The sequence below is a fragment of the Ochotona princeps genome, chromosome 2 (assembly GCF_030435755.1).
Source record: "Ochotona princeps isolate mOchPri1 chromosome 2, mOchPri1.hap1, whole genome shotgun sequence".
In the NCBI taxonomy this organism is placed as follows: domain Eukaryota; kingdom Metazoa; phylum Chordata; class Mammalia; order Lagomorpha; family Ochotonidae; genus Ochotona; species Ochotona princeps.
Genome location: NC_080833.1, coordinates 57,949,072 through 57,974,847, shown reverse-complemented (window position 1 = coordinate 57,974,847; position 25,776 = coordinate 57,949,072). Strand labels below are relative to the sequence as shown.

General features: G+C 36.9%; 1 protein-coding gene and 1 pseudogene across 1 annotated transcript in view; one reads left to right on the top strand and one right to left on the bottom strand.

Moving 5' to 3' along the window:
- LRRC7 (leucine rich repeat containing 7) overlaps positions 1-25,776 on the bottom strand; it is a 470,136-nt gene that overhangs the window by 105,510 nt on the left and 338,850 nt on the right. The window contains exons 12-13 of the mRNA XM_036494635.2: positions 3,985-4,114; positions 3,049-3,164 (exon numbers count right to left, since the gene is read on the bottom strand). Coding sequence (XP_036350528.2) covers positions 3,049-3,164; positions 3,985-4,114 — 246 coding nt within the window. The remainder of the gene's footprint in view (positions 1-3,048; positions 3,165-3,984; positions 4,115-25,776) is intronic.
- Positions 17,693-21,966, top strand: LOC105942041 (microfibrillar-associated protein 3-like; annotated as a pseudogene).

The following is a 25,776-nucleotide window of genomic DNA, read 5'->3' as shown; positions in this document are numbered from 1 at the left end:
TTCTAATCAAAGTTTTACACTTAGCTTTGGCTTTAGCCTTTTGAGGGATACTTGCCAAATATCTATTTTAATATAGTGCCTGTATGTTTGAAGCTATCATTAACAAATTGTGATCACGAAATTTAATAAAATATGGCCAGCAAAATGAATATTACATACTGCAAGCCAGTGAGGTTTATTGTTAATTTCTGTGTTTCTCTTTTGAATGCACAAAGTTGAGGTTCAACTTGGGTAGAAAATTTTCTTAAGATTTTAGTATGTTGGAAGTTAATCAGCTAGTTGATGAATAAATATTTTGATAAGGCAAACAGAAATGCTTTAATTACTAATAAATATGTTGGACACAGTTAATTTCATGTGAAAAAGTTAAACACTTTCAAATAACTTGGAAAATGTGAAAAATAACTGACAACTATTACAAATATTGAGTGTGTATTAGCTAAATACTTTTAGGAAAAATATGATAGCTTTTATAAATAAATATTTCTAAAACAGGAACACAATGATAGAAGGTTATATCACAATTTTTGTTTTGTTTATTAAATATTAAAATTTTACTTATTTTATTTATAAAATGTTTATTCACCTTATAGTGAATAGATTTCATGTATTCACAATTCATATTGAGTAGCATAATGATCCTTCCAACCCTATCTTCCTTCCTGCTCATGTTCCCTACCCATGTTATCCTTCCCTCCCTGCCTATCTTTTTCCCTCCCTCTCTTCCTTCCTTTTTTTTTCCTTCCTTCCCTCTTTCTTTCTTCACATAGTAAATAGAAAGAATTAAAAACTCACTATTCCCTAAGAGTCTAAACAATGGCTGTAAACAATAACCAAATCTCAAAATCTCAATCTCTTACAGATTGCATTATTTTCATAATCAGTGTATTAGTTACCACAGATCAAGGAGAATATACTTGTCTTTTCAGGACTGCTTTGGCTCACTAACAGTGGTGAAGACAAGACTACATTCTTCTATTATGGCTGAGTAGTATTTCATGCTGTATTATAGAATAAAACTTTAAACAAAACTACACATAAAAGCTGTTTCTAATCTATAATTAAAAACAGGGTGCCAATTATATTGCCTTAAAATTTCATGAGGGAAAAGCTTTTTGGAATCAAGTATGGCAATGTCAGGATAGATTGTTCCCTGATAAGTGTGAAGTATGGAGAAAACAAACCAGTTAGACAAGGTGCTACTATTTTACCTTGTCCTTTCAGTGACTATTTTGAAGTTCTCAAACATGCAGTAGACTGACATAAGAGTAATTCTGCTGCTGACACTGCAGAGGAATTAATTTTCCCAACAATAACATCCAACTTTAAAGGTCCTTACGATATAAATAAGAATTTGTAACAATCATTACTTTTGGCTAACATTTCTTCTACCATTTCTTTAAGCAACTCATTCTCATTCTGATGCTATTGCTTAACTTTTGCCTAAGTTTTAGCTGAATAATGATTTTTCCCCGTTTATGATTTATTGATTGATTCATTAACTTAAAAACATTAATTTAGCTAAGTATTATGTTTCCGTCATTATATTATAATTAGGTAAGCCAGTATTTCTAGCCTGATGGAAGAATTTTTAAACTTCTTTTGTTAGCATCTCAAGGTCTTATTCATTTATTTTACCATAGCTCCAAGTCATGTGTCTGGACAATGGTAGCTACTCATACTGCTTCCTTTTTTCAGTAACTCCAAACTATTCACTTAAAGTGTTTATAATATTTCATGCATATATGCTATATCATCATGCAGATACCTAGTGACAAAATTTGAGCAAACCAAAAATTTAGGAGAAGCATTCTGATACCAAGAAGTGGGCACTGTAATAGAATCCAATAGGAATCTTCTTTCTTAGCATATTACCATACATTGCCATTTTTGGTTTAATTCAAACTAACGTAATTAGAGATTCAAAAACAGCACCCTATTGGAATTGACATTCAACACTCTGTATGTTCCTCAATTTCTGATCTGGTAATACAGATGGAAGAAGAAATTATGGTGATTTGATAGGATTTACATTTGAAGCAAAATTTTTTATACTTCCTTATTTTGTATAAATAAAATCTCCAAATTTTAACAAGATGTTTGCATTTCCTTTGTTGAGATATAACTGAACTCCTAAAAGAATAATTTTGAAATCCACATCATTATTTTCTAAATAAAGTAGAAAAGAAATGAGACATCCATGTTTATCATGAAACTTCCAGAATCTGAGTGTTTCTTGAGGTTTTATAAAGCTTATCTTTGATAGTTTTATTATAGGGTCTCTTAGTCTATCATTCATGTAACTGAAATATTAAAAATATAAAGTTCATGCATGCTATTCTACTATTCTGGAATCAGTTTATTAACTTAGTGATTAACACTAGTCAACATTTTTTTAAATTCTTTTTTATTTGAGATCAATTTTTTCATCAAGAAGATAAAAACATTCCTCAGAGTTTAACTTTTCTTCCTCCCCATCCACCAACACAGCGATTTTTTTCACAAGAAGAGGATTTTCTATGTTCCTCTTATTCTGAAGATGACGAATTATTGGTTATCTTTATCATAATGGATACAATATATAATTTTTGAGAATTAATCATGGTAATATTCTTACCAGCACTCAGCTGGAGCTGACATAAAACACTGTCAATTTAATTAGTTGAAGACAGAAATGTACACATAAAAATACTTATATGTGCATACATGTGCACATATATTTGTTAATATGTTTTTGCAGTTACTTATTATGATTGTATTTCCATGTCATCATTTTATTATGCTTTCTGCATATGAGAATTATTGGCACATAAACTTAGGTATGTAGATTCTATATAACTTTAATACATAAGGATGATTTAAAAATATTCACATAATAATAGAACTACGTGGCTTAAAATTTTATTTTATTTTCTAAATAAAATTCATTTATAAATTATAAATAAAATATAAAACATGAAGTAAGGTACACTTTTGCCCCACATTAGATAGATCTAATGTAGTTTTAGGAAACAGCACATATGTAATAGTGAAATGTTGCAAATATACCTGTTGTCACTCAAATTTAAAACTCTTAGTTTCTGCATCTGTCCAATTTCTTCAGGAAGAAATTCCAGCTTATTTGAACGTAGAGACATAACTGTTACATTCTTACAGCTTCCAATCTGTAGATTATAAAACAAAATTAGAAAGGAGCCACAGAATAACATTGTTCTTATGCTAATTTCTCCAATTTAACTCAAAATAATTTAACTCAAGATTTCAACATTTTAAACTTCTTGCTAATACAAGTATTCACTTACTTTTCATAAACTTACTCTTAAAATATGTGTATGTTACATACTCTTTTAGCTATTAACTAAATATATCTCACATTTCTTTATGTATAAAAAACTCAATTGTAATTTTATTGTTAGAATGATTATGGTTAACATTTTTCATAAATTATTTTATATTGTATATCAGGTAAATCTTCATCTGAGTATATAATAGAACATACATATTCAAAAAAATTAATAATGGTTGACAGTTCCTTTGCAAAGCTATACTTATTTCATACTACAATTTCCTTTATCATTTTCATTCATAACTTTTGACTTTAAAAAGAATGATACAAAGCTTGGGCAAAGCCCTCGGAGCATGCTCCAGATACAGGACCATGGGCTGACATCAGGTGATTGTTCCCCATCCCAGAGTACTGAGGTGGCTGGGAGGCTGGGTGTGGCTTCTCTTCCTGTCTCTCCCCTTCCCCCAGCTACAGAAAGAAGAAACAGAAAGTTTGGAAACCATGGTTTCCCCCACTTTCCCCTAATCCTCCATTCTTCCCACCCTGTGTAAACATCATCAAAAATAAAATAAAAAGAAATGGTGCATTGATTATTGTTGTAGCATTATGAATATTCAGTAGAAAAATGTTAAAGTGAATATGTACTTTACATTTTGAACATTAGTGTTTATTTAAATGCATTAGTATTTATTCCTTACTTCTCTTGGTAATTCTGGAAGGAAATTTTCATCAACTGCTAATGTTCGAAGACTATGAAGGTAGCCAATAGTAGAAGGTAGTGATTCCAGTTCGTTACAACTACAGTCAAATTCTTCCAATAAAGATAAACTGGAAGTTAAATACATTAGTTAGACATTTCAAAAGTTTAGATGACAATAAAAATTTTTTAAAGTGATATTTGCCTAAATTCACCAAAGAGAAGTTATTCATCAAATGATTATATATGCTGCCCTTACCTGACTTGGAAGTAGAGGCTACAGACAGGGTTCGTTTCAGCCTGCAGATTTTTTTTATTTACACAGTATTATACATGGTAGCAAATATTGCAGAAAATGAGGATCTGACAAAACTGCGCCTGCATTTTTCCATGACAAGTAAGGGTAATTCCTACTGCCTTCCAATAGGCACAGTTCTGTTTGTTTCCAGTTTGTCATAGTTGCCAGCAGTCCAATCTTAGCTCACTTTCCCCCAGATACACACAAAAGAAACTAAATGAAAACATATAGGAATTATGGCAAGGAAACAAGACACTGCAATGTCTGTTTTGAGATTGCTTGAGACTGCTTGGACACAAAGAGGGTCTGGGTTGGGAAGCCTCCAGCTATGCTGAAATTGTCTTTGGCGTTGTCAATATTGTTACATGGTCATTACTATCCATATCTTTTTTTATTAATTATTTTGCATTATGTGACAGTTTCATAGGCTGTGGAAATCCCCCCGCCCCTCCCCACGCCCCTCACTCCCGGTGGATTCCTCCACCTTGATGCAGTATGACAGTTCAAATTCAATCAAGATTCTTTCCTTGCAAACATATACCAAGCATAGAGTCCTGCTATTTATTATCCAGATGGGTTGAACAGTTTCTTGGGGAGACCATTTCTGGTCCAAAGTTAGAGCTGGTAGAATATCATCCCAGTCAATTAAGAGTCCCAATATAACATCAACAGCAATTTGCAACATTATGGAATTGACATGGTTTTGAGTAACCAGTATGTTAAAAAAAATTAAAAAAAAGCAAGTCCTAATCACAACCTATGATTAGTTCATTGACATTTCAATTTTAGTTTATATACAGGACCGGCTGCTATATACCTTAAAATGGCTATAAGGTACCATTCAGCTGTCTTGTGTCTATTTCATTTTAGTATTTAGTCATTTGTTGTGTTGAAGTATAATTTTGCTGATCTTGGCAGATTTTAGGATAATGTAGACTGGCTTGTAACTCTAACAAGACATTTGTCGACAATTAAGGTGCAGAACATTTTTTGGGGGGCGGGGGTGTGCAGGGAAATCCTCAGCACTATGGTGAGGAGTGACTAATCTTTGTGTCCTACCCAGCGAGGCATCAGCCAATCCACGCCAGCTCAAAACATGGAACAACATGGAACAACATCCCATGCTCCTGGATAGGCAAAATTAATATCATCAAAATGTCTATACTACCAAAAGTAATATATACATTCAATGCAATCCCAATCAAATTACCCACAGCATTCTTCACTGAACTGGAAAAAATGATACACAGATTCATCTGGAAACACAAAAAACCACGAATAGCCAGAACCACTCTGAACAACAGGAGCTTAACAGGAGGAATCACAGTACCAGATCTATGGACATACTATAGGGCAGTGGTTATCAAAATAGCCTGGTACTGGCACAAAGATAGAGAGGAAGATCAGTGGAGCAGAATAGAAACAACAGATGGAAACCCACACAGATAAGTCAATTAATCTTTGACAAAAAGATAGACAACAATCCAAGCAAATGGGAAGGTCTCTTCAATAAACGCTGTTGGGACAACTGGTTGATAGCCTGCAGAAACAAAAAGATAGACCCACATCTCTCACCATACACTAAGATCAAATCTAAATGGATAAAAGACCTAAACCTACATCCAGAAACCTTCAGACTTTTGGAAGAAAATGTTGGAAACACACTGCAACACTTAGGAGTAGGCCCTGCCTTCCTAAAAAAGACTCCAAAAGCAGTAGAAATCGAGACCATAATAAACAATTGGGACCTCATCAAACTAAGAAGCTTCTGTACAGCTAGAGAAACAATCAACAACGTAAAAAAACAACCTACAGAATGGTAGAAGATCTTTGCACACTACATAGGAGATAGAGGGCTGATCTCCAGAATATACAAAGATCTCCAGAGAAACCAAAACACCAGAACAAACAAACTGCTCAAGAAATGGGCAGACATTTCACAAAAGAACAAACCCAAATGGCAAACAAGCATATGAAAAACTGCTCAAGTTCCCTGACAATAAGGGAAATCCAAATGAAGACAACAATGAGATACCACCTAACTCCAGTAAGGATGGCACACATACATAATACCACCAACACTTGCTGGCGAGGATGTGGGGGAAAGGGAACCCTTCTCCACTGCTGGTGGGACTGCAGACTTGTACAGCCTCTATGGGAATCAGTTTGGCGAATACTCAAACAACTGAAAATCAACATACCATATGATCCAGCAATAGCACTCCTAGGGATATATCCAAAACATCTCCTACACAAGAAACCAACATGCACGCCTATGTTCATAGCAGCACAATCTACAATCGCAAAAACCTGGAAGCAACCAAAATGCCCATCAATAGAAGACTGGATAAGAAAGCTATGGTTCATCTACTCTTTGGAATACTACTCAGCTATTAAAAAAAAAACGAAATGCAGTTCTTTGTGGTCAAATGGGCCCGACTGGAATCCATCATGCTAAGAGAAATGAACCAATCCCAAAAGGTTAAATACCACATGTTTGCCTTAATCTGAGATGAAAGATGACAACTTGGAAGATAGTACCTGTATATTGTAATATTAGTGCAATCTCTAACAACCTGTATTCAATGCAATAAGATAATGCGATATAATCTATAAACCAACAATTAATGTCAGAATACTTAAGATCTACATCGAAAAACTGTAAAACCTACTATACCCTCAATACGCTATGTTAATCCGTAATGGGGGGGGGAGTGCAGGGAAGTCTTTCAGGACCATAAAAAGAGTGAGGAAAAAGTACTATCCATATCTTTTTAAAGATGAAAATAAATTAGGATGAATTAGAATAAGGTTGTACAATCAGCTTCCTATCTTTTCTATTTGAATAGGCTAAGCTGAATGTGATTTTTTTTTCTCATCATTTACAGTGAACACAAAACTTAAGCATATGTGTCTTCCACAATGGATTTATGTCCCAGCTCTGTTACTTTATAGATATACTGTCTTGGGTATGAACACATAAGACAAAGATCACGACGACTCAAAAACAAAGCTTGAATCATTACCTGACAAGCAAGAAAAGATATGAGGGAAGAAACTCAGTGAGTAGTTCATGCCCAAGAGTGGAAAATCAGTGACAAATGAAGGGTGGTTGAAGAGGATCAAGATTATTATGCTAAGGATGGAAAACTTGCTTTATGGAGAGGTGCAATGAGCATGCAAGTACAGTTAGGCAACTCATATATAATTGTTCATGTGTCAGGGAAATACCTAATGTATTTAGGTCTACTCTGACCCTCACCAGAGTATCTCACGATTCATGATCTTAGCAGGTTCATTAAGCTAGAATGACATGGTGAAACACAGCATTCACCTTTGTATAATAATAATAACAACAACTCTCAAGTCTAAATGGAAAAATTTTATTTTTACCAAGACAAGTCCTTTGACTTTTCCCAAAGTCCCAGTTTCTTTACATTTGCAGAGAGAGCACTAACAATTACCTGTTCATACAGTTTCTATGCATATTTGATGGCATGAAAGCAATAAATTCATCTATTACAAAATGCATGTTAAATAAATGATTTCTCCATTTAATAGTGAATCTAGCAGAGGTTATTTCCAAACCCTTTGAAACTCCCACATGTGAAGATAGCCATGTGTGCAGGACTGTGTGACTCTGTACATATTTGTGGGACAGAAATAATACATGTGGAAATCCAGAATGATTCTGTTTCTTAAAGAAAGATAAGAAAGAGGAACCTAACATTGCTTTTATGCATATAACACAATTAATAACTTGCATAACTGCATGAGACGTTGCTATTGATAGTTTTAGATCATAGGCTCAGAAAGTGTTTGTAAAAGTACCAAGAATTTTTAAAATAAAAATTTCACATGTATGCTTAAAGCTAGACATCAATGAAGGCACTTTATTAATTTAGAAATATAATTGAGCCTTCTCATTTTTGAAATGGAAATATAGTTTGTAGTTAGTTTGAGTTAAAGTAAGGAAACTTTCACGTGGCACAATTTCAATATGCATGGTTTTCAATTTCATGGTTTTCAACAACATGGTTCAAATTTGTTATCTTTATATTTTGACTGTATTAAGCCCAACTTGTACATTTTTATGGGGTACAATACAATATATCTACAATGCGTATAGCATAAACTGATAGAAAATTCCACAGTGGCTACAGTCCACAGACCACAATATAGATAACACACATGCTATTATTAGTAACAGTCCCATGATTTCCTCCATAGTCTGTTAGTCACTGAAATCAGTCACTGAAATCTGTTATTCAGCTTATAGACAGTGAATCATGCGGCTGTGCTGCCTTCCTGAATTCTTACTGTGGACAGATACCATAGATAACTTAACTTTTAAAGCACTTAAATGCCTTGGATAGCGCTGTTGGTCATCCAAGTTTTTCAGGGGATTTGACTGAAAGTGTGAAATTTTCCTTTTTTATTTTAAAGATTTATTTATTTTTCTTGGAAAGTCCAATTTATAGAAAGAAGGAAAGACACAAAGGTCTTCCATTCACTCCCCAAATGGCCACAATGGCTGGAGCAGAGCTGATCTGAAGCTAGGAGCCAGAAGCTTCTTCCTAGTCTCACTTGTGGGTGCATGGTACCAAAGCTTTGGGCTGCCTCAGGCCACTAACTGGATGGGAGCTGGAGCAGCAAAGACACGAACCACCACTGACCTGGGATCCTGGTGCATGCAAGGCTAGAACTCCTGTCACTGGGCTACTGACTAGTAGACAACTTCATTAATGCAGCCAATTAACCAAGAAATTATTTCCAATTATAAAAGCTTAATACCTTGTAAAGACTTTTTAACTGTTTTTCAATACAATTTAGCTGGCAGTGGGCTCTTCCCCTCTCCCAAATTCTTTCCCCTCCACTCTGTTCTCCGCTCTAGGTTCATAATTTGTGTCCATTGTGAATTTTCCCAAGTCCATCTTGTCTCCACTGGAGTGTCTCCTAGCCATGTAGGAGACTAACATTTTGTTTTAGGTTAATTCTTGTATCCTGAGCTCCTAATGTAGGTACAGTGAGGATTAGGTTTTCGTTGTTTATGGGCAGTACCAATAACAGTAATCAGGTGGATACTGACTATCTCAGATGATTATAAATGATCAACCTCTTGTGAATTGTTGATTAGTGAACTACAGCACAAGTTTTTGTTAATTAGGTACAGGTAAGTATGAAGTAACATTGAGTAACACAGAGTAAGATTCACATATGATATCTCTAGATTTGGCATAATTTTATATTATATTAGAGCAAACATATGATATCTGACCTTTGGGATTGGCTCATTTCCCTTACCATAATGGTTTCTAATTTGGCCACAAAGTGATGTATTTCATTTTTTTTAAACACCAAGTAGTATTCCACAGTGTAGATGTACCACAGTTTCTTTGTTCAGCCCTCTGTCGATGGGCATTTAGATTGCTTCCACATTCTTGCTGTTGTTGACTGTGCTGCAATGAACATTGGGGCGCATGTTGCTTCGTGGTGTAGCAAGTCTTTGGATATATTCCTAGAAGTGGTATTGTTGGGCCACATGTGTAGGTGAATTTTCTTTTTTTTAAATTCATTTTATTATTATTCTTATTGTTTTATAGTACAGTTTCACATTCCCTTCTCCCCTCCCCAGTTCCCTCCCCGCCAGTTCCTCTATATCATTACTAACATATAGTTCTTCATACACAGTCATATGTCCATCATTGCGGGCCTGGACAATGGCAGAGAGTCCAGAATCCCATTGTCAAGAAGTAGTAAACAGTTTCATTGTAAGTCCATCTTTGGAAGAAGAATGCATACTACACTACATCCTCACATCTGAATGTTAGTCTCCATTTCACAGCTACTGTACATCCTCTTAAATGAAAAGTCATGTTTCAAAATCAACAATAGAAAGAAAAGAGGAAATTTACAATGCCATGAAGTTAAATGACATGTTACTAGATATGACAATCTCCATTACACAGCTACTATACATCCCCTTAAATGAAGAGCCACAAAGCAAAATCAACAACAGGAAGAAAAAAGAAATTAACAACACCAAGAAGTTAAACAACATGCTATTGAATGACTAATGTGTAGCTGAAGAAATGAAAATCAAGAACCTTCTTGAAGAAAATGATGCTACCATATGATATACGAGTCATTGAATGATTTAATCAGAAGGAAGTATTTTGAAGAGATGAAACTAACAGAGAATAACAAAACCCATGTGATATAGTTTCCGCTAACCTTTGTTGAAGTGTGTCTCCTCCAGACAATAAGCAGATGGGTTTTGTTTTAAATCCAGTCTACTAATCTATGATGTTTGATTAAGCTTAAGCCATTTACATTCAGAGTTTAATATACATGGGTGTGACGTTGGTCCTGTTATTTTAGGAATGGGTTGTTCATTGGTTTAGTCTTCTGTTGTCATTTTACTGGGATGTTCTTCACGTTTGCCTTTGGTTTTGGTAGGTGCTATTCCTCTTCTCTGCCAAGAGAACATCTTGAAGTATCATTTGTAGGGCAGTTTTGGAAGAGGCAAATTCTTTTAGCTTTTCTTTACTGTGGAAGAATTTTATTTCTTTTTTAAAGACAAAAGAAAGTTTTGCTGGATATGTTATCCTGGGCCGACAATTTTTTTCTTTTAGAATCTCAAATATGTCACTCCATTCTCTTCTTGCCTGTAGAGTTTCCTGTGAGAGATCTCCTGTGAGCTTAATTGGCATTCCTTTATATGTCAATTGATTTTTTTCACGCGCACATTTAAGGATCTTTTCCTTATGTTCAATAGAAGAGAGCTTGATGATCATATGTCATGGTGAAGATTGCTTTTGATCAAGCCTGTTGGGAGTTCTGTGCCCCTCCTGGATCTTGTTTCCCAATTCTTCCTCTAGATTAGGGAAATTTTCCTTTATTATTTCATTAAATACATTTGCAAACTCAGCTTCTCTTTCTGCATCTTCTGGTACTCCCATAACTCTGATATTTGGCCTCTTATTAGTGTCTTTCAATTCTTGAATACTTTTTTTGGCCTGATCCAGCTCTGCTTCCAGCTTTTTGTTTGCTGCCCCCTGGTGACAGGAAATACCTGCCAATTCTGAGATTCTTCTGCTTGCTTCATTCTATTTTGGAGACTCTCCACTGTACTCTTAATTTGCTCTACTGTGATCTTAATTTCTGATATACCAGCCTTGATTTGCTTTATTGCTTCCTTAAATTCTTTGAACTCTTGCATGAGATTCTCATTGTTGATTAGAATCTTTAAAATGAGTCGTATGGATTCTGTGTGCCCCATTTTCTCGATGTCTTCCTCAGTTAACTCTGAGATTGGCATAGGGTTTTGCTCCCTTGCAGGAGAGTTTTTGGCAATATTCATTGTGCCTTTGCCTCTTCTTTTGCTCTTGATCATTGTACTTCTGGTTACCAGAATCTTCTCCTTTTGACAGGTTTCTAAGCTATGTCACCCATAGGTCTACAATGCAATTTTACTTATTGCGGTTGGTACACAACTTTTCTTGCAGCCACTTGTGCCACAACCTCCAGCGAGTTCTAGGTCTGGGTTCTTATGTCAGATTTTCACTGTGGTCTCCACAGTCCCAGATCTTGGCTCACCACTCACCACCTCCTGTGATACCGTGGTGAGGCTGCACTGTTGTCTCTGCAACCTTTCTCCCACTTCGAGTTGGAGCAGGTCCCAGGATTAGAGAGACACCAGGTGTCCTATATAATTAGGTTGTTGGTGGCGCTGATCTTGCTGGAACCTGTTGGACGTTAGGTCTGGGTGCCCAATGGACCTATTTTGGCTGGTATGCTGCCAGAGTCAGTATTATTTTCCTGCGGGACCAGTGCAATCTCGGACCTCAGCAAGTTCTCGCGAGATCAGCACATGCGCAGTTCACTATTGTCCCCTGTAGTCCCAAAGCTATTGCCACAGTGCCTAAAATGGTGCCTGCTGTACAACCACTAAGGTTCTTGATTTGCTGGCCATCAGATCTGAGGGCTATCCCAGACTTGCCCTGAGTGGAACCCGTAGAATGCCATGTCGTTGCAGTTCACCCAGACAGAAATGAGCTCACTCCCAGCTCAGTCCTCTCCCTCGCCCTTTCCTCCTTATACAAAACGGCGCCCAATTCAGCTCTAGGGGGCCTACTGGACCATGAAATTCACTCTGTTCTCGCACTGCCCGTCTGAGATCTGCTGCTCTGTCTCTGCCCCTGGTCAAATCAAACAGACCAGCAGAACGGACATTTCTTTGGGTTCACCACCCGAGCTCCCAGTGAAAGTCCCCTCCCACCTGGTTGCTGGTGGAGCCCCGGCTGCTGTGGAGTTCAGATGGCAGTGCTGGAACATCAGTCTCTGCAACACCACACCGTTGTGTCCGCTGCTCTCCCATGTCTGTCAGTCTCCAGGTACCCCTCTGCTGTTGTTCTGTCCTTTCCTATTTCCTGAAATATGTCCTCTCTGCTTCATCCTGGTTAAATGTTTTTCCATCTGTATAAACGTGTCCTTACCCTATTCCGCCATCTTGATTCTCCGGTGAATTTTCAATTGCCTAAGTGTTCTCCATATTACTTCCATAGTGGCTGCACTAGCCTGCATTCCCACCAGCAGTGGAGTAGTGTTCCCGTTTTCCCACAACCTCGCCAGCAGGTGTTGCTGCTGGTTTTCTGTATATGGGCAATTCTTTCTGGCATTAGGTGGAACCTCAGTGTTGTTTTATTTGAATTTTCCTTATTGCCAGAGAGCTTGAACATTTTTTTCATGTGTTTGTTAGCCATTTGAATTTGTTCCTTTGTAAAGTGTCTGCCCATTCCCCATACCCATTTCTTTACTGGTTTGTTTGTTTTTATGTTATTGTTGTTCTGGAGCTTTTTGTATATTTTGGAAATTATTCCTTTGTCTTCTGTGTAGTGTGCAAAGATCTCCCATTCTGTTGGTTTCTTTTTTACTTTGTTGCTTGCTTCCTTTGCTGTGCAGAAGCTTAATGTAGTTCCATTTGTTAATTTTGGTCTTGACTTCTTTTGCTTTTGGTGTTTTTCTAGGAAGTTTTTGCCCACACCTATATCTTGCAGAGTATGTCCAACCATTTCTTCCAAAGGTTTGATGGTTTCTTGGTGTAGGTTTAGATCTTTAATCCATTTAGATTTGATCTTTGTGTATGATTAAAGGTGTGGGTCCTGCTTCTTATTTCTACATGCTATTAGCCAGTTGTTCCAATAGTGTTGGAAGAAACCTTCCTTTTTTCCTGGATTATTTTCTGTTTTCTTGTCAAACATTATGTAGTTGTGCATGTGTGGGTTCCCTTCTGGATTTTCTATTTTACTCCATTGATCCACGTTTTTGTATCTGTGACAGTACCAGGCTGTTTTGTTTACCACTGCCCTATAATAAGTCTGAAGATTTGGGATTGTGATCCTTCCTGCTAGGTTCTTATTCTTCAGGATTGTTCTGGCTATTTGAGGTTTTTGGTGTTTCCAGACGAACCTTTGCATCATTTTTTCCAGCTCTGTGAAGTATGTTCTTGGTGTTCTAATTGGAATTGCATTCAATGTATATATTGCTTTTGGTAGTGTGGCCATTCTGATGATGTTTACTCCGCCCATCCAGAAACAAAGTATTTTTCTCCATTTTTTGAAGTCTTCCACAATCTTTGCTAGGTTTATTCCTAGGTATTTCATTTCCTGCTCTGTTATTTTGAAGGGCACCATGCTGGTTAGTTCTTCTTCAGTCTTGGGGTTGTTTGCGTATAGTATGGCTGGTGACTTCTTTTTATTTATCTTATACCCTGCCACTTTGCTGAACTCTTGCATTAGTCATAGCAGTCTCTTTATTGAGTCTCCTGGTTTTCCTATGCATAGGACCATATCATCTGCAAATATAGATAATTTGATTTCCTCCTTTCCCATTTGAATTACTTTGATTTCCCCCCCCCCCCTTTTTTGTCTAATAGCATTTGCCAGTACTTCCAGCACTGTATTAAATAGCAGTGGTGATCGTGGACAGCTTTGTCTGATTCCAGATCTTTGTGGGAAGGCTTCCAGTCCTACCCCATTGAATATGATGTTGGCATTAGGTTTTTCATATGTTGCTTTAATAATGTTATGGATTGCTCCTTCTGTGCCTACTTTATTTAGTGTATTTATCATGAAGTGGTGTTGGATTTTGTTGAAAGCTTTTTCTGCGTCTATTGAAACTAACATCTGATTCTTGTTCTTGAGTTTTTTGATGTGATGTATCACATTTATAGCTTTACATATGTTGAAACTTCCTTGCATGCCCAGGATGAATCACACTTGGTCCGGGTTAATGATCTGTCTGATGTGTTTTTGTATTCTGTTGGTTAGTATTTTGTTGAGGATCTTAGCATCAATGTTCATCAGGGATATCAGTCTGTAGTTTTCTTTCTCTGTTGGATTTCTATCTGGTTTTGGTATTAGGCTTCATAATACCAGTTTGGAAGAATTGTTTCCCCATCTATTGATTTGAAGACTTTATGGAGAACTGGGGTCAGTTCTGCTTGGAATGCTTTGTAGAATTCAGCAGTGAAACGATCTGGGCCTGGTCTTTTCTTTTTTTGGTATTTTTGATTGTTGATTCAATTTCTGCCTCTGTTATAGGTTTGTTTAGATTTTCCATTGCTCTTGGCTAAGTTTTGGTAGTTGGTGGGAGTCAGGGGCCTCTCTATTTTTTGGAGGTCTTCTGAGTTGTTAGCATATAGTTGTGTGTAGTAACTTCTAATTATTCTTTGTATGTCAGCAGTATCCATTGTTATGTTCCTTTTTCATCTTTGATGCTATTAATTCTTGTTTTCTCCCACTTTTTTTTTGTCAGTTGGGCCAGTGGGGTGTCTATTTTGTTTAATTTTTCATAGAGCCAACTTTTGGTTTCATTTATTTTGTGTATGAATTTTTTGGTTTCTATTTGGTTAATTTCTTCCCTTATTTTGATAATTTCAAGCTTTGTGTTGTTTTGAGGATTGTTTTTTGTTGATTTTCTAAATCCTTCAGGTGTATACTGAGCTCATATAGCTGTTGTTGCTTCTGCTTCCTGACATGGGCTTCAATTGCAATAAATTTATGTCTTAATAGTGCCTTGGCGGTATCCCACAAGTTTTGGTATGTTGTGCTTTAGCCTTCATTGGTTTCAAGGAATTTTTTGATTTCTTCTTTAATATCTTCTCTCACCCATTGATCATTTAGGAGCATGTTGTTCATCTTCCAAGAGTTTACATATTTCCTGGGGTGTTTTGATTTATAGATTTCCAATTCCATTCTGAAATGACCTGAAAAGGTGCATGGTATGACTTCTATTTTCTAAACTTCAGTAAGACTTGTTTTGTGCCCTATCATGTGGTCGATCCTGGAGAAGGTGCCATGCACACCCGAAAAAAAGTGTGTATTCTGTGTCTGTGGGATGGAAGGTTCTATATATATTGATTAGGTCCATTTGTTCTATTGTCTGTGAGAGTTCTGTTGTTCCTTTGTTCAGTTTCTGCTTTGTTGATCTATCTAGGGGTGTTAATCGGGTGTTAAAGCTTCCCACAATGATTGTGTTGGCATCAATGTCTCCTCTTAATTCAATTAGTAATTGCTTCATATAGCTGGGTGCTCTTGTGTTTGGCGTGTAAGCATTTATTATTGCTATTTCTTCTTGGTGGATGGCTCCCTTTATCATTATGAAGCATCCATTTTTGTCCCTCTTGGTATCTCTTATGGTGAAGTCTATGTCATCTGAGATTAGAACAGCTACACCTGTTCCTTTTTCCTTCCCATTCACGTGAAATGTCTTTTTCCATTTTCTCACTTTCAACTTCTTTGCATCTCTGCTGATTAGGTGTGTCTCCTGTACACAGCAGACAGTTGGGTCTTGTTTTTTGATCCATTCTGCTAATCTGTATCTTTTGATTGAGGAGTTTAGGTCATTTGTGTTCAGAGTTAGTATTGATAGGTTGCGATTTAGCACTGTCATGGTTGTGTGTGTGTGTGTGTGTGTGTGTTGGTGTCTCTGTCTAGCATTTCCTTTCATGTGTTTTAGTGTGAAGATCTTCCCCTTTGCCATCTCTGATTCCAGTCCATTCCTTTTCTTTCTGACTTCAGCATATTACTGAGGAGCATTTCTAGGGCAGGTTTGTTGTGGACAAATTCTTCCAGCTTCTCTGTACTGTGGAAGTATCTAACTTTGCTTTCAAATAGAAATAAAAGCTTTGCTGCGTACAATATTCTTGCTTGACAGTTGTGTTGCTTTAGGGTCTGAAAGATGTTACCCTATTCACGCCTTGCTGGAAGGGTCTCTTCTGAGAAGTCAGTGGTGATTCTGATTGGTTTTCCTCTATTACTGTGTCCTTTTTTTCTTGCTTGTTTGCTTTCTTGTATTCCTTTAAGGGGAGCTATATTAAAATGTATCTGTGTGAGGGTCTTTTGGGGTCAAATCTGCTTGGTGTTCTTTCTCCTTGGATTCGGCTTATTCCCCGAGTTTTGGAAATTCTTTACAATTTTTTTGAATACTTCCTGTATTCCTGTTTCTCTTTCCACACCTTACAGAATTCCTATAATTCTGATATTTGACTTTTTGATTGTGTTGTTTATTTGTTGTATAGATATCTTAGTTTTGATCAGATTTTCTTCCAGGTATTTTATTTGTTGTGTATTCTGTACTTGGATATCCTCTACGTCTGAAATTCTTTCATTTGCCACATTGATTCTGTTGGTTAAGCTTTCGTCGTGTTTTTCAGCTGTGAAATTTCATGTTGGACCGGCTTAATTTCTGTGATAATGTTATTTTTGAATTCCTTGAGCTCTTCCCAGCACTTCTCACTGTCTCTGAAGAGTTTTATGATTTTTAAAAAATATTCCTTAACTGTTAGCTCCTCAATGTCTTCATCTCACAGCTCAGAGACTGAGATTGGTTTCTGGTCATTTTTGGGGGGGAGTGATGGTTCTTTCCTCTGAATAATTACTTTTACTGATGCTTCTCCCCATTGCGATGTGGTTTCTTGTCATTTTGGAATTTTAGTCTCTGACATATTTTGGGGGGTTTCTGGGCCCACTGTGTCTATCTGTTGCTCTATGGCTTGTTGGGGCCTGTCAGTCTGCCTGATTACCAGGGTGTTTGTCAGCTGCTACCACCCTGTGGGTGACCAGTGGTTTCTCTCTACTCAGTAGATGTGTTTCCCAGCCTCATGCGGGAGTGGGACTTTGCACAGATTCTCTGTGTCAGCCCTTTCTCATTGCAGTGCAGTTGCCTAGAGCGGGAGTGGTCCAGTTACTGTCACGTGGTCTGCAGACAGCAGTGTGGTTCTCTGCCCTGTATGAGGTACCATATCTCCTCTAGCCAAGAAGGGGCAAGCAACTGTGGGGGGTTGGGCTGCTTTGTTTTCCCTGGAATTTGTACCTCTGCTGCTGGGTTCCCCTGTGGTCTGTAGGCTATGGCGCTCACCCAAGTGCACGTTCAGAGGCTGAGTTCACAAGAGAAACCTCTTAGCCAAGTGGCCCTTGTGTCTCTGTTTGGAGGGGATCTAGATGTCCCTCCCTACGGCTCAGGTATGGGTGCCCTTGGGTGGGAGTAGGCTTGGGGTTCTCTCTGTGCACCTCTGACCCACTACTCTTTCCCCAAAGGCCTTCCCTTCTCTCCTATGGGTCAGCTGAGGCTCCCGCCAGCTTTTTTCCTGCCTGGATTGTGACTCACCAAGTTTCAAGTTCTTGAGTGGTATTTGCCTTCAGCAGCTCTGGGTGCACGTCACTGTCTTGAGGGACTTTTCCTTCTCTTTTTTCCGAGTTGCTGTTCCAAGTTGAGTGAATCCTCTTGGTCCCGCAGAATCCAGAGAACTTCAGACACCTTTCCCTACAATTCTATATTTCCTGCTTTCTCCTCTGCTTAATTCTGTCCCTCTTTACACTCTCCGCTACACCAACCTTCCGTGATCAGTCATCTTAACCTTGACTGAGATCTCTTGTATAGGCTTTTGAATAGGTTTTTCCTGCCACACTTGGCTACTATACTGATACTTTAACTGAATTCTGGATGAAATACAACATGAAGCATACAACTGTATTCAAGCACCATGGCAGGTGGTAACAGCAAGTAATATGTGCACAACCTAACAGAAATTTGTAGCATAGTGTTGGCAGTATGTGAATAGAACATAGAGTTAAGAGAAGAAAGACAAGACCATGAAAGTGTTGGCATTACACTATTATATATATATAGTGAGAGAGACTGTCAGGGGAATATAGTGAAGGCACACTAATCCACATAAATGAGGAAAGTGATTTTGATGAAAAGGATAAAGATGTCCCAGAGGAAGTGATACTGACAATAAATTTCCCATTAAAGGAACTCAGATATATTTTATGGCACTGAAAGCATGAAGGATAAAATTTCGAAGTTGATCTACACTCTAAAAGAGAATTCACTGATTTATAAAGAAGCCATTCACTCTGTGTCATTACGTCTATATGAACAGGGGAAGCAAGCACCCTTCAGGCTAATCTTAATAAATTTTATGCCAGCCTAATTTGAATTCTCAGTGTTCCTGGTGTTTAAAATGACAGTGTACTAATAAAAAGTAGTGTTAATATTTTGCAATTCCTATACATTTATAACTAAAATAGCAGTGATTTATGTGTTCTTAAAAGATTTTAAAGATTTTAAAGCTCTTGGAAAGCTTCAGGATGGTGGCTGACGGTCAGGAAACAATTTTATGGTTAGAGGGTTGGAAATTTCAGTCCTGTCTCTGGTATCTGGGAAGGAGAGGCAGATAGGAAGCTGAGTTGATTACAATGACAAACGAGATAATCCATCGCTGCTTCCAGAATGAAGCTTCCATAGCAAAAAAGGCCAAGTTCTGAGAGTGGCTGGATTGTCATTCCATGGAAACAATGGGGCAATGTTGCCCCAGAGATGGCATGTCCTTTTCCACATATCTTTCTTCCTGTATCTTTCTACCCAGTGGTTTATTTTTGTGTCCTCTGTAGTATCTCTTTAAATGAAATTGTTAATGTGTTTGCATGATTTTGTGAGTCATTTTAGAGAAAGATAAAACATAAAGAGGATGTTATAGGAACTCTCAATTTACAGGTGGTTAGTCAGAAGTGCTTAAGGCCTGGACTTGTAACTGGCACCTAAATAGAGGTGGTTTTGTGAGACTGAACTCTTACTTGTGGGATCAAACTACAAGCATGTATTTCAGAGTACATTTTAATTGTGTGAAATTCACTGGTATCTATAGAGAATTGGAAAATCATTTGGTACAGGGAAAATCCACATATTTTAGACACATGAAGTGCTCTGCGTTGTGCCTTGAGAAATGGAATAAAGAATTTCCGATCGGGGCCAATACACTTTTGAAATGATCCTGCCAAACCAAAATTAAAGAGAAAAAATAAATGAAGTATACCTACATGGAATATAGGATATTTAATGCTCACATTACAGAAATTTCTGAAGGATGGGAGAAGGAAAACATATTTAGGATCTGCTAAATGTTCTAAACCTTGAAACAGATATAGACATCCAGATTTAGAAAGTTTAGAGGGCCCCATGCAGACTCAACCATCAGATCTTCTTCAACGCATGTTATAGTCTAAGCGTTAAAAGTGAAGCACAAGGTGAGGATCTTCACATATCAAACAAAACCATCTGGACTAGTAAAGGACTTCTCTGGAGAAATTTTATAAGCCAGAAGAAAGCAGATAATATTTCAAGGTCTCTCCAGCATCTTTTGCAAGGCTGGTCTGGTGATAGTGAACTTCTGGTCCTGGCATGATGGCTCAGTGGTTAAATCCCCTCCTTTGATGTGCTGGGATTCCATATGGGTGCCAGTTCATATCCTGGATGCTCCACTTCCCATTCAGCTCCCTGTTTATGACTTGGGGAAGCCATTGAGGATGGCCCAAAGCCTTGGGACCTTGCATCCACATGCAGCTCCTGGCTCCTGGTTTCAAATAGCCTCAGCTCTGGCCATTTGAGGCCATTTGGGAAGTGAACCAGTAGATGCAAGATTTTTCTCTCCTACCCATAAATCTGATCTGACTTTCTAATAAAAACAAATGTCTTCAAAAAAGAAAAAAATCACTTTCTACCAAGAATATTACATCCAGGGAATCTGTTTTTTCTAAGTAAAGGAGAAATGAAGTATTTACCAGGTAAGCAAGAAAAGAGAGTTCATCATCACCAGACCATTCTTACAAGAGATTTCAGAGTCTTGCATTAGAATTAAACATCATGACAGTACATGTAACCACCAAATCCACTAGGATAGCAGTTACAACCACTAATTTATAAAATAGCAGGTGATGCTTTTTATCTACAAACACTAACTTTCTAAGTGTAAATGGATTAACTTCCCAAATCAAAATATGTAAATTGGTTGAAGGTATATAAACATAGACTGATGGGGTCAGAACAGTGGCTCAACAGGCTAAGTCTTCACCTTGAAGTGCCAGCATCCCTTATGGGCACTGGTTCCAGTATTGGCTGCCTCACTTCCTATCCTGTCCCCTTCCTATGGACTGGGAAAAGAGTGGAGAATGACCCAAAGCCTTGGGCTCCTGCATCTATGTTGGAGACCCAGTAGAAACACTTAGTTTTGCATCAGGTCAGTTCTGGATGTTGCAGACATTTGGGGAGAAATCAGTGAACTGAAGCTCTCTCTTTCTGTGTCTCTCTTTGTAAATATTACTTTAAAATAAAAAATAAACACAGGTGGCGGGCACTCCATTGCAGGGTGTAGTTATGGTGGCAGTTCTCTGGTTGGTCCTGGCAAGGGGTACAGGGTGGTTCCCCGAATGGTGCAATTATGTCAGATTCTTAATCAAGTACCAGCTCTGTGGGTCCACGACAGGTTTGTCCCATGGCCTGCTCTGAATACTGTGTTATCTGGTGGAAGATTCCATTGGCAAACCATCTCTCTGTAGCTTACAGAAAAAGCCAGGACAATGGTTTGATTGCACAGCCATCTGACTGTGTGCTTTCTACCTTCTGTGCCCTTTTTAATCCTATTGTCCACTCTAATCACTGCTAAGAGTGTGACAAATAGCACTTTAAATGGCACTGACATGGTCTTGGTTACTGTGCCCATAATCATGGCCAGAAGTGATCATATCATCATCAAGGAAGGGAAAGTACCTTGATTGACTTTAGTGTTTGTGGCATACCTGACCTGCAATTCAATTGGTGTAATTTCATGGCAAGCTGCTGAAAGAAGGAACGAGGAGAGAAATGGAGGGAAATGGCAAATGCATGTCAGTGGTCAAGGCATATTTCTTAGATTGAGGTAAATAGATGTGTGTGGCTTCCAACATGTATGGCACTGTGAACAAAATGGTGACTCTGAGAGTCCTTTTTACCCCTGGAGACATGAATGTCTACTACATGGTTGTCAACTTTACTGCCTTTACTATTGTCATAATCCTAAACATCACCTGCCTGTGCATGATGAGCAGCTACCTAGAGAAGACCAAGAAAGCCATCAACATGTTCTTTAGGATGGAAAGCACAGATAAGCTATTCAAGACATTTGAGATCACCAAGCAGATTCCTATCATCACCTCAGGCAAAACTCTAAAGCTTGCCAAAGTCACCAAATTCAAAACCATGGAATTCACACACAATATTAAAGACGTTTCCAGAGGTGTGACTTTGCCTCCTCGTACAATCAACCTAATGGATGTTACAAATATTTACTGTTTCAACCAATAGCTACAGAATATATATATCTGTCTGAAAAGCAGATGAAACTTTTTCTAGGATACTCCATATAGTAGGACACAAATCAAGTATCAGCTAATTTAAGAAGATTGAAATCATGCCATTTATCTTCTCAGACCACAGAAGAATTAAACTAGATATTAAAAATAAGAAAAATAAAACATTTGCAGATATATGGAAATTAAACATAGCATTGAATGATGATTGGGTCATTGAAGAAATTAAAAAGGAAAGCAAAAACTTTCTTGAAATATGAAAATGAAAACAGCATAACAAAATCTACAGCGTAGAGTAAAGGCAATGTTAAGATGGTGGTGTATAACAATAAATGTTCGCATTAAAAAAGAAAAATCTCATAGAAATGATCAAATGATGTATCTCAAGTACTTAGAAACTAACAGGAACAAATCAAATCAAAAATTAGCAGGCAGTGAAAATTAATAATGATGAAAACATAAATAAAATGCAATAAAGCAACAAAATAGATGTTTCTTGAGAACATAATACACATGAATCTTTAACAACCTGATAGATTAAATACTCAAATAAATGTAATTAAGAAATAAAAAGGGAATTATTGCAACTGGTATAATTGAAATACAAAGGTTCACAAGAAATTTCCAAGAACAACTGTGTGTCAACAAACTAGTAAATCTCAGAGAGATGGAAAAATTCTTATATCCATGTAAGCTACCAGAATTAAATAAAGAAAGTAAAGAAAATATAAATAGACTAACAAGCAATGAAATTGAAGTGCTAATTAAGCCTCCCATCAAAGAAATGGTATTACTAAGAAATTCTACCAAACCTTTAAAGATTATGTAATCTTTTTTGAATTTTTATTTTGAATTTAGAATTTTATGATACAAATCCATAGAGTCAGAGATTTCTGCCACCCCAAATTCCCACCCCATGACTAATTTTCCCATATTGTTACAATAGTATAGTCCTTCATAAAGAGTTATAATTCCATCAGTCTGCTATTTAAGTGTAACCCAACATTTCTGGTACAGAAAATGCCAGACAGTTCAGCATCCCATTGTCTAGACATGTCCAACAGTTTCATTTGGAGTCCATCTTTGATTTGGAAATAGGGATGCATAATGCAATGTGTCTTCATGTCTGGATATGGTAATCTCTATTACTCCATTACTATACATTCCCTTAAATGAGAAGCCATGAAATAGGTCCACAACAGGTATGATGTTAGTAACAACAACAAAATTACCATTACTAGATGGTTCCAACTAGACACCATTATGCTTAGTGAAATCAGTCAATCCCAAAAGGACAAATAAAATGTGTTCTCTCTATTAAAAGGAAATCACCATGCAAATTGTAGGTTCAACAACCCTTTCCATACTGTTTTATGCTTCATTCCATGTGCTTTGATATTTTTGGTTTCTTTTTCATTTCTATCAAATAGCTTCTTTTCTCTTGTCAAATTCACTGCTGGCTCATGCACTGAATGGTGGCATAATTTTTCCCAAGAGGATTTTTTGTTTTCTTTTTGTCACCCACATGTTGGTTGTTCAATGCTGTGCTTTTTCAACTCCATGATGCTGTAATTTTGTTGTTGTTGCTGTTGTTGAACATTATGTAATTCTAATGCTTTAAAAAATATTGAATAGAATGTGCCTCTGGTAAATCTTGCTATAAGATTAGCATTACTCTGATATCAAAGACATTATAAAAGGCAAACCACAGACCAACATCCTTGTTGTACCTGGATGTAAAACTTCTCAGCAGAATACTAGCATTCCTGAATTCAACACCCATCAAAAATATCATGCATCTATTATTTAACTTCATATCATTGCAAATTTTTAATTTTCCTCCTGTTGTTGATTTTGTTTTATGTCTTTTATTTAGGGGGTGTATAGCAACTGTGTAAGAGAGACTATCATATTCAGATATGAAGATACAATGCAGTATGTATCTCTACTTCCAAATCAAAGGTGGACTCCTAATGAAACTGTTGGATGTATCTTGACGATTCGATGCTGAACTCCTTGCCAGTGTCTTTACCCACAATGTCAGGACACACTTTAACAGCAGAATGATGGACTTATCAATGTTATGAAGGACTGTATTATTGTAATGATATAGAGGAAACCAGTGGGAGAAGGGGGAAGATTTGAGGAGGGGATAAGGGAAATCCTAGAGCCTGTGGAACGGCATCATAAAATAATAGATAAATAAACAAACAAATAAACAAATCTTAAAAAAGATCCTGCATCAAAAACAGATGGGATTTACCCTAGAGATAAAAGTGTGGTTTAATACTCACAAATCAATAAATGTCATTAATTACATTGATATAATTATGAACAAAACACTTATCATCTTTCAACAGATGATAAAGAATGTAAATAAATTCAACACCCATAACAAATACAAATGGAATATGCCTATTGAAACAATGGCTTCACCCACTTTCCCCTCACCTTCAATCCTTCCAACCCACAAGTTATAAAAACCTAATATATAGGAATAAATTTTAAATCAGAAATGAAATATGTCTAAAGTGAAAATGATAAAAGATTGATGAAAGAAATCATCAGCGACACAGAAATCAGAGAGGCAGTCATTTCTCATGGATGAAAGAATTAATATTGTTACAAATGTCTATACTATCTAAATCAATCTACAGCTCAATGCAATCTCCATCAAAATATCAATGGCCTTCTCTGCAGAATTAGAAAAAATAACAGTCCTAAAATTCAGATAGAGTCACATAAACTCAGAATAGCTGAAGAGATCCTAAGTTAAATACCAAGCTAGAGGCATCATAAAGCCAGATTTATACTAACTAAAATAGCATATAACTAGTGTAAGAACTGTATAAGAGGAACAGAAAAGAGGAACAAAGAGTCCAGAAAATAATCCATGTACATAAGGCCAACTGAGTTTTGACAAATGTGGTGAGAACATACATTAAAGAAGTGAGAATATTTTCAATAAATGGTGCTGGAAAAGCTGCATATATTTATAGAAGTATGAAATTAGACCCCTACCCCTTACCATACACAAAAGTCAATTTGAGATGGATCAAATTCCTATATTTATCCCCTGTGACTGTGAAATTACTAGAAGAAAACATAGGAGAAACAGTTGAAAACATTTGTGTGGGCGATGGCTTCTTGGATAAAACCTCCAAATCGCACTAAAAAGAAAATCAAAGCTATACAAAAGGAGTTGTATTCAACTCAGAAGTTTCCACACAGCACAGAAAACAACAGAGTGAAGTTATTCATTTAGCAAATGATTAATATTCAGAATAAATGACATACTTGAAAACTCAACAATAACAACAAAACAAACAATCCAGTTAAGAAATGAACAAGGAACTGCAGAGGTGGTTTTCAAAAGAAGTATAAATCATCAACAAATATACAGAAAAAGTACGTAATATCCTCAGGCATCAGGGAAATGAAAATCAAAATCATAATGAAGTGTTTCACCTCTGCCAGAATGTCTACTATTCAAAAACAGAGCAACAATTGCTGGTAAGGATTTGGAGAAACAGCAACCCTTACATAGAGTTGGTAGGAGATAAATTATTGCAGGACCATGGGAAACATGGAGTTTTTTTTTTTTTTTTTAAAGCTTGCAATAGACTTGTACAGTAATCCAGCAATTCCAGAACTGGGTATATACCAGAAAATCATGAACTCATTGTATCAAACAGATACCTATCCCATCGTGTTTTAATTGGCATTTGTTTTCAATAGCAAAAACATGGAATCAACCATAGTGTTCATTCTTTGATGAATGGATTAAGAATATATGGTGTGGGGA